At 37.5% G+C, this 9840-nt stretch overlaps 2 protein-coding genes across 2 annotated transcripts; one reads left to right on the top strand and one right to left on the bottom strand.

Annotated features, from left to right (window-relative positions):
* Window positions 1-339: 339 nt before the first annotated feature.
* On the top strand, window positions 340-2440 carry LOC108862993 (protein trichome birefringence-like 8). Its single transcript, XM_056985953.1, is given in 4 exon segments — window positions 340-1257; window positions 1412-1801; window positions 1883-2052; window positions 2055-2440. Coding segments are annotated over 4 exon segments (1362 nt in total). The 5' UTR covers window positions 340-841.
* On the bottom strand, window positions 2166-8446 carry LOC108862992 (uncharacterized). The gene is made up of 18 exons (XM_018637276.2): window positions 8285-8446; window positions 7433-7907; window positions 7266-7357; window positions 6737-6901; window positions 6204-6600; window positions 5751-5869; window positions 5574-5646; window positions 5271-5497; window positions 5145-5189; window positions 4815-4857; window positions 4500-4691; window positions 4193-4296; window positions 4001-4067; window positions 3650-3799; window positions 3161-3280; window positions 2881-3051; window positions 2667-2726; window positions 2166-2583 (listed from the first exon to the last, which is right to left on the bottom strand). The coding sequence occupies exons 1-18, from the start codon at window positions 8323-8325 to the stop codon at window positions 2464-2466; spliced, it is 2661 nt and encodes an 886-aa protein (XP_018492778.1). The 5' UTR covers window positions 8326-8446; the 3' UTR covers window positions 2166-2463.
* Between the last annotated feature and the right edge of the window lie 1394 nt (window positions 8447-9840).

Raw genomic sequence — 9840 nt, 5'->3', positions numbered from 1 at the left:
ATATTTTTTAACTTTTAATTTTTATTATAACTACAAATGCTAATTTTCAATCTAAATTTATATTTAAATATTACAAATATATCATTTATAAATAAAAACTAAAAACATAAAATAAATATCCGCCCGGTTGGGCGGGTCAAGATCTAGTTCACATTAAAAATGCATTGATTTTTGTGAATAACAATTTTCCATAATCTTTAACCAATAAAAATCCAATAAACACAATTAATTTTCTTGAAGTTAACAGATTTTCATTAAATAATACATTGAAAAAGTAAAAAATGTATCTTTTTAAAACAATTTTTTTTTCTAGAACATGAATTTTAAAAAAACAGAGGGAGTATATAACTACAATTATATATAGTTTTTTTAAAGAAAATTGGGAGCTTCATTCAAATGTTTCATCTTTCTCCCTTTGAGCCCGGTTCTGCTTGGCTGGCTAGCCAACTTGGTGCAAAAAGGTTTACCAAAGTTGAGACGGCTTCGCGTGATGGGGGTACCTTTCGCAAGGCTACTCGCGCAGAAGTTTAAAGATCTAGGAATACAAAAGATAGACATTTCAAGAAATTCCTTGGATAAATAATTAAGCTTGTATTTCGTCGAGCTCTGATGCCATAACTGGCCAATCCTCCTCCTGTTGCATGAGCTTCACAAGTCGCTCACAATCTGATTCAAAATTTACTACTCTGCATGGATGGATAAGTAACTACGAGTTATTGCGTTACTGAAACATATATATATTTATTAAAATTTTCCTCTGGCAAAAGAAGATCGCATTCGTAATTTTCACGTCTCCTCTCTATACAAAGAAAAGAGAGAGTCTCGAATCTCTTATGGGGACATGGATCATCATCAAGAATCAAATTCTCTAAAACGACTCTTCCCTCTATCTTCATCTCCTTTCTTCTCAACCTTCAAGCTCAAGAAACATATTTTCGTGGGGATCTCTCTTCTCATCAGTTTCCTAATAATCTCCATTATATTCGTCGATCTTGCCGGCTTCGAGCCTCATCTCTGTTTTGGCTTCTTATCTTCATCATCGAAAACCATAACGAATGAGCAAAGAAACAACAACGGCAATGTATGCGACTATTCGTACGGAAAATGGGTTCGTAGACGACAACGTGACATGCACGAAACGTCTTACGGAGAAGATTGTCGGTTTCTGGATCCTGGTTTTCGTTGTCTGAATAACGGAAGAAAAGATTCTGGTTTCCGACAATGGCGATGGAAACCACACGGCTGCGATCTTCCACGGTATGTTGTTACACTCTTTATGTAATTTTCTTGCTTGGAACTCAAGGTATTAGTCTGGATTAAAAACAAATAATTAGGTTAAATACAACTTCAATGTTTTTGTTTTACTTCCTTTATGGAGACTTGGTTTTATTTGGTGTGAAACAATTTATAGATTCAACGCAAGAGATTTTCTGGAGAGGAGTAGGAACGGGAGGATTGTGTTCGTCGGAGATTCCATCGGAAGAAACCAATGGGAATCTCTCTTGTGTATGCTTTCACAAGCCGTGTCTAACAAGTCTGAGATATATGAGGTAAATGGGAGCCCTATAAGCAAGCATAAGGGTTTCCTTTCAATGCGGTTTCCGGAACAAAACCTAACCGTCGAATATCATAGAACACCGTTTCTGGTCGTGGTTGCTAGGCCACCTGAGAACTCACCGGTAGATGTCAAGATGACGGTTAGAGTCGATGAGTTTAACTGGCAGTCGAAAAGATGGGTCGGGTCTGATGTTCTAGTCTTCAACACAGGACATTGGTGGAACGAAGACAAAACCTTTAAATCGTAAGAATCTTCGTGTTGAGTTTATCATTCTGAAAAGAAGACGGGTTTTATTGGTTGTTGTTGTTGTTGTTGTTGTTGCAGAGGTTGCTATTTTCAGGAGGGAGGTAAATTGAACAAGACAATGGGAGTAATGGAGGGTTTTGCCAAGTCTTTGAAGACATGGAAGTCATGGATTTTAGAAAAGCTAGATTCTGAGAGTAGTTATGTCTTCTTCAGAAGCTTTTCTCCTGTGCATTACAGGTCTTGTTTCACAAAAATCAGACAAGAATCTCTAGAATCTAGGCTTTATTAAGCTTTATTGGGTGTTGCAGGAATGGGACATGGAACTTGGGTGGTTTGTGTGATGCAGATACAGAGCCAGAGATTGATATGACGAAGATGGAACCTGACCCTATCCACAACAGTTATATCTCTGAAGTAATACAAGGAATGAGATATGAACATAGTAAGGTTAAGTTTTTGAATATTACATATCTGACCGAGTTCAGGAAAGATGCTCATCCTTCGCGGTATCGAGAGCCAGGAACTCCTCAAGATGCTCCTCAAGATTGCAGTCACTGGTGCTTACCCGGTGTACCTGACACATGGAATGAGATCCTCTACGCGCAGCTATTGGCAATGAATTACCGAACAAAATGAAAAGAGGAGGTACACGAGTATTCTTAGTCATATGCTATTTTCTCGGTGCTTTCTTCGGCCTCAGTTTCGTTTGTTTGCAGTTCCTTGACTTTCTCGAGCTGTCTCAATAGGTTCAACCTTTCTGGCCCGTATGTGGAAGGAATCTGAATGAAGATGATACTAATGAAACTGATTCAAAGAAAATGTTTTTGAATTCTGATGGATTACGACGAGAAGATTTTCGTACCAGGCCTGGGACATATCTCTGAATTGCAGCCAGCATAGCTGCGTGACCAACCGCTGTAACCTGTTCAGAACATTGCAAGAGGTTCAGCTTCACAGTTTTGTACAAAGTAACTAACTAAAGATGTAACTTGGGTAACTCGGACAGAGTGTATAACATGATCAGAATAGCAAAGAAGTGATCATAAACTTGTCTGGGAGGTTAATTATTGACTTACAGGAAGAAGCATTAGAATACCGATGGGAATGACTGATGCCAAGTCAGTCATGGTTCTGCGCAGAGCTTTCTTTTCTTTCTGTGTTAATTCATCACCAATGAGAGATCGCCGAAGTAGCTTCATAGCAGCTGCTGAATCAATGGCAAGAAGCTGAGTACCTTGCCACACGTCCTGTAAATGAAAAAAAAATGTTAACAAAGCTGACAGAGGAAAAGAAAATGATCCAATGAAACCGAACAAGCCATATAGCATTAGTCTTTAAGGGAGGAGATATTGATACCGTTGTGGTTTCTCTTAGCTTGTGAAGAGTTTTCTCGATCATGTTTTCCTTCTTTATTTGTACCAACTGAACGCCTGTTTGTCTACTGCTTGGTCGAGGAGAATCTTCAGAGATTCTTTCCTGCATAATATGAAGAAACATTTCTAAGCTTGTACCAGTGATACATAGACCTAAGACCCGCCATTTCGGTTGACTAAAAAGGAGCTGATGGGTCATCTCATCTGCTACCATGTTCAGAAGCTTAACCATGAATGTAATAGAGTTGAGAGCACCAAAAAGGATTATGCTAGTGTCGAAATTATTATTATTCATCATATAGGCTTTAACTTAAGAATTTCTAAATGATGGGTTGCATGAAGAGGATTCCCAAAATCCTTTTATAATCCTCAGTTAATCCAACTGAAACTCACTAACGATACACGTGATATTCATTTTCTAAACTAGAAATGTACACTTAAAGACATCTTGCAGCAGCAGCTGTTTACTAACCTCATCATCTATTGTCTGAGCAGTGCTTCTTTTAACCCGCATTTCCAGTTCTATCAGTTCGTTCCTTAGGATTTCAAATCGACTAATTTCATTTGGTTCCGAGTCCATGGGAAGTAAGTTTCCACTGGATTTCCCAGGAAATTCATCCCCCTGCATATGTTCAAAAGATTCTTGAATCCTTAATAAGTGATTGTAGAAATTGTTGGACTTTAGATGCATCATCTCCTTATTTCAAGGAAAACAAAATATTATATATACAAGTAACTGACTAGACAAGTGCAGAAGAATACTCAAAAGACTTCATGATACTTTGGCAGAACAACTGAGATAAGATCACAGAATAGTACTTACCGAGAACTCAGGATCAGGATTACTCTTTGGAGGCCGTACAAAGAATCCCCAGAATCCACGACTCATACTAATGCAGAGGAAATAACAATTACGTCATTGTTACCAGAGTGGAAAAAGAGAACTGACGCTTATATCGTTCAAACTAACAAGGTATACGTGAAGAGGAATAATAACAAGCAATACATGACATACCTGTTGCCTTTATCTTCAGAACTAGTTGCATTCTTTGTGATTTTCCCTTTAAAATACCGTTTTTGTATCTCGTAGGATTCCCGGGAATCGTTTTTATCACCCTCCTGAGTTAACCATATGAGGTATTAGTTTCCCACACGATTTAGAAACACAACATGCACTTTGTAATTATTCGACTGATGCTACACCGCTTAAAGAGGAGGGATACAATAAATCTGTTGTGGTCCATCTCGCAACCTTAGCATTCAGATATATAATACTGGAATCTGGACAGAACCAAAAAAAATGACAAATGAGATATAAAAACCTGTTGCAGGGAAGCTGTTTTGGCTCTGAATGTTGCCTCCAAAAACTCAGCTTCTTTTTTAAGCTTCCGTATTTTCTCAAGGTCAGAGCAAGCGGCTTTTATTTGTTCCTTTCCAGACGATGAGTTGGATACATACAACTCCTGTAGCAGGCTTTCCAATCTCACGAGGGCTTCATCTACACTTTCTAGGGCCTGAGGACTATGTACTGTTAGTATATATATTGTCGATACCACAACACTTTAATGGAATCAGATCCAAGTAGTGTACAGAGGATAGTGGTCCTTCCCAAAAAAAATAATCGACAGAAGACCAACCTTGTCAAATGAGTCCGACTCTGTAACAGCTGATGAAGCATTCCTGTAAAAATGGTTTATGTTACATCCATCGAGCCTTATTCAAATGCCTATGGTCTACCGAATGATAGTTACTGATAATGGAAGGTCCCAAAAGTTAAAGGATGTTTTCCACACAATTATTGTAACTACAGCAAAAATTGTAGGTATCCAAGAAGCCTAAAATTGTAGGTTTGCATTCTCAAGTGCATTCTCCAGTATTAGTACAATACACCAATCAGGCAGGAGAGTAATTTTCCACATGCAGGCATGAATGCATAGAACAGAGAGTGTGGATTTTCGTTATCTTACTTTGATATCGCCAGTTCTTCCCTGCACCGAATCACACTCTTGTGCCTAAACATTAAGAAACAAAGTCAACAAGGTTCCTTATTACTTCATCTATAATCCAAATATTGAGTAGACTATGTAAAATACCCCTTGGATAGGAATTTTGCTGCCTTGACATTAGAAGGGTTCTCTGGCCATTTACTATGTTTAATGAAGCTCTGCAGCCAATAAGAACAAACATCCAGCACCTGGGGAATAACTTCGTAATTAGGTGGCCCTTCTGGTTTGCTCCTATGCCCGTGTGATTGTTTTGGAGGCTGTGCGCCAGTACTGTTCGGATAGAAAGGAATCCATTCTAGTTCTTCGCAAACAACCTATATAACAACAGTTCCATAATAAGACATCAAAATGGTTGCAGGAAGTTTCCACCGATGATTTGATTATGCCTACCTCTACATACAGTTGGTATGAACTGATGGCTGAAAGTTGTGGATAGTACAGGACGCTGCCCCCAATGAGATGCCTGAAACATATAAGTTGAACGAGCATGAAGCAAGACAGTGATAAGCAAACACAAACTTACAGAAGTTAGTGGGAATGGAAAGAGATTGAAATAATGACAGTTACCTAACAAGGTCTTCCAAAGGGTTCTCAAGAGAATCAAAACCATTTGCAGCTAAATAGGACTGCGTGCTCCTGCCCAAGGCAATGAAGAATCCAAAGATGGCTAAATCCCTCTCTAAAACCTGCAAGGCACCGACAGGTCCCAATTAACCCCAGACGAATTATACACAAGTATACTGACATAAATCTTACAACAGGATAAAACAGACAAACTTGAATCACTGTTTTTTACTTAAAAATATCTATAAACTAAAGTCTTCCAATAAGCGTCCCTTTATCTTAGATCCTGTAGTAGTTTTCCTTTGATTTATAAACTGTTTGCGTCACTTCCTCATGTTCAAAAAGTAGTGTAAGCTAGGCAATATATTATGTTCCTGATAGTCAAACATCTAAGAACTTGTATGACAACTGCAAAAAAAAGTTAAAACCTCCTTAGGTGTGTCCTCTAATTTTTACCTCTATACTTTCGGAAGTTGTTAACCTTGACCATATTTTCTCCCGATCTATAGCCCGCTGCAGTTGTTTCTGTATAAGATCAACCCAGAAAACAACTTCATCTGTAGCAGAGTCACCTTTTACTCTGCCCAGTGCTGCCCGAGGACCAAAATGAGTAAGAAACTCTCTTTGTAGGCCTATACTTTTGATTGAATGATACGCTTGAGGGAGTGGAACGAAATCTACAACTTTTTCCATCAGTCTTCCAGTTGTGTCTGGAAGCGACAAAAAGAAGGGTGGGCAGGAAAATTTTGCTGGGCCAAGTTTCGTGATTGCTGCAATGGAATTGAGTACAAGCATGAGAAGTGACACCTCAATCTCATTACTTGCAGCGGAGGACTTTCCTTTAGAAGTATAGCTGGAATGAACCATAAAGCACCGTCACTTCATCAGAACTCCACAGTCAAACTAGTGTTTTATAGAACTTACTAAATAAGAAGTAAGATTCGAGAAAGTTTAACTGAAAAGAAGGAGATTTAAAAGAGAAAACATACAGAGAAGTGGCGGCAAGAAAGCGTTGATCCCCCTCAATATAATTCACAAAAGATGTCACTACAGAAGGAACTTGCTCAGACCAAAACCATTCATAGGCTTCAGGATGTTTGGATGATAGAGTGTCCCGCATCATATTCTCAAGGGGAGCAGCTTGGCGTGATAAGCTGTAAAACGCCAAAATTTTTGAATATAAGAAACTAGGAAAACAACTCAAAGGTTAAGTTCTAGATAGCATGGGCCATTTCCAGCAAGATTTCCAACATTGATGGGTAAGCAGGAAAACAAATCTCACAGAATCTTATTGTCAATTGTCCTGCATAAGACTAGCGAGTTTGTGTTCGCTAGTTAACATAGCCATGTTGAGATTCATTAGAACGGCTTAGCTGGAGAAGATGTATGAATCAGAAAGCCAACTTAGGCATTGCATAAACAACTAAAACTAATTAACAATCTACCAGCGCAGTAAGAGAAATATAATTTCTTGAAAAGGACGCAGTCTGCATATAAAAAGGTAAAATCAGGCAGTACCTCCTCTGAACGAAGACGTTAACATCCTCGTCTCTGTTATTCCCTCTCGATGAAATCTCATTTACAGCTTGTAGTAAGGAGTACAGAGAAGCCTGTAAAATCAAGTTATGTAAAGATAAATCGAGCATACTGAGGACAACGCATTCTGTAAACAAAAAGGCACAGACCTGATAGGAAAGAGTCTTCAACCAAGCATTCCTATCAGCTCCCAGCCACGTAGCAGAGAACCACGAAAACCTCGGCGGAGTAATCTTCTCCTTGACAGCAAACTCGAGAGTCCTCGCAGCGTCGTGAAGAGACTGGACGAGTCCATTACAGTAGCTTTCCTCTTGCAACGACCCCGCCGCCGCCGCCAGCTTGGCCCTCACCTCCCCAACACTACTACTGCTACTACTAGATCCTCCTGACTGGGAACTTCCTCCACTAACAGCTACTCCGTCTTCAGCAGAAGCCAGGAGAAAAGGCTGCACAAGCCTCCTCCTCCGTGCTTTCTTCTTGTAATGCGAACTCCTTTCGAGAAAACCATATCTAACAAACACTTGGCTCCTGGGACTAGTGCTCAAGCAGTTTGATAACTGCACCGCCTTTTTGCAGGATACGAAAGATACAATAGGGATCCGCGGCTGACGTGGAGTTGAAGAGCTGCAAAGGAAGAAGATCGATGAGTAACCAATAAGCAATCACTGATTGAGAACAATCAGATTCCTTGAGCAGAAGAACAATCAAATCTCACTTTCCCTTTCTGGCTAGTGCTTAAAACTAGAAACCAATCGAGAAACCCTAACCACCAAGACTTGACTTCTTCCTAACCTCTAATTTTAAAAATCCTAAAACCATCAGCTCGCGAGGCTCATAACCTAGAGGTCACCGGTTCAAAGCCTATCTCCGCAACATTAATTTTCAACAAGTAAAATATATAAACGAAATACGCGTATGATCATCCTCAAGAACAATCGCGAAAGCTATTAATAAGTGAACAGTGATGAATCGGAGGGGGGGGGGGGGGAGATTGATTTTACCTTGACGATACGAGACCAGGTGGATGTAGTTTAGCTGCCATCTACATGAAACGTTTTACTCAAAAAAACCAGCGGGAAAAAGAAAATATTTCCACGATTTTGGTTGGTCAGAGGAACTGGTGAAGATTTGACGAACGAGAAAACGGTGAAGGAGATGAAGAATAAAAAGGAGGTGACGTGGCACCAGGAAGACTCTTTATCCACTGCGTGACGGTCGACTAAATAACTGCGTGACGGTCCACTTAAAATGACGCCACGTTAGATCTTTCTTTGCTACTCTCCGTAGCATTATCTTTACCCAGCATCTCCTGAAATAAAAAATATACGTACGCGACGTCGACAGGTAAACGAAAACAAATATAAGGAGACATTTTAATTTTAACTAGGATAAGACCTGCGCCTTGCGCATGGTGAAATATTTATTTTAAAATTTATGTTTTCATATTGTAAAATTTCATGATTTCTGAATACATGTGTTTTTGTGTTTAAAATATATTTGATATTTATGTTTTTTTCAATGTAGAATAATTAATTAAGTATAAATATTTGGTACACATAAAAAATTATAGAAGCTCAAATCAAACAATTAAAATGAAATATCATTGATATTCTTATAATCATAGATTAATGGTTATGAAAACATTTGATGGTATTTATAAGGAAAAACTCAACCGTATATATATAGTAGGCATAGATAGGTTTTCGGATTGTTTGGAAAGTTAAAATAATTAGCACTAATTATCTAAAAACCATATTTTAATGTGATATATTGAACCAACATTTACGTAAATTTTCAATAACTACCACAAACATATTTAGCAAAGTTGTTTTAAGTTGTCGAAATTTTAGACTTGGTGACAAAGTATATTATTATCTTAAATTAAACCTATCATATAGAACTTCTTCAAAATTTTGTACCAAGCTTAAAAATTTGGTGGAATCATTAACTTGGTCAAAACGTTTCTCAACTATTCAAACAATATGGTATAAAAACAATTAATTTAAACTTACCAAAAGAGTTTGATACATAAATTATGTATCAGGAAAATTTGGTTCAAATATTAGGATTTTTACTGTCTTCTAATGATCATAATACCGGCAGTTTACGATTGATCCTATTTCGACTCAATTAGAATTAAAAAGAACATTTAAACGACATTGATTATAGATAATCCGAAATAAATAGTTATTTTCTAATTAAACATATTGTATTGACAAATTTGAGATTTATATATGATTGAAATTTTTTACAATTTTTGTTTGTTTATATAATCATTTATATGTTGGGCTGATACATATGGATATTTTCTTTTACTAACTTGTCAGTAAATAAAATTTAAATATTTTTCGATTTTGAAGTTATACTAATTTTCAAAATATCAGATTTTTACTTTCGTTTTGAAAATATAAGATGGAAAATTAAAATATTAAAAAAGACAATTACAAATTTGAAAACTAAACTAAAATTGTGTCTCTTTGCTATAAAATATTTGTTCTTTTATTAACAAAACAATTTTGAATAGCTGCGTCTCTTTTGCTATTATTTTATCAAAGCG

The sequence above is a fragment of the Raphanus sativus genome, chromosome 5, assembly GCF_000801105.2.
Source record: "Raphanus sativus cultivar WK10039 chromosome 5, ASM80110v3, whole genome shotgun sequence".
In the NCBI taxonomy this organism is placed as follows: Eukaryota; Viridiplantae; Streptophyta; class Magnoliopsida; order Brassicales; family Brassicaceae; genus Raphanus; species Raphanus sativus.
Note: the sequence above shows the minus strand (reverse complement) of the source record. Positions and strands in the feature narration are given on the sequence as shown.

What these genes read in the sequence shown, in the direction of transcription:
- LOC108862992 (XM_018637276.2), bottom strand. Translation starts at nt 8,325, where the DNA reads ATGGCAGCTAAACTACATCCACCTGGTCTCGTATCGTCAAG. An exon ending in TCTGAAGATAAAGGCAACAG is followed by an intron (nt 4,068 to 4,192) that starts GTATGTCATGTA and finishes CCTCTGCATTAG; the next exon opens with TATGAGTCGTGGATTCTGGG. An exon ending in CTCAGACAATAGATGATGAG is followed by an intron (nt 3,281 to 3,649) that starts GTTAGTAAACAG and finishes CATATTATGCAG; the next exon opens with GAAAGAATCTCTGAAGATTC.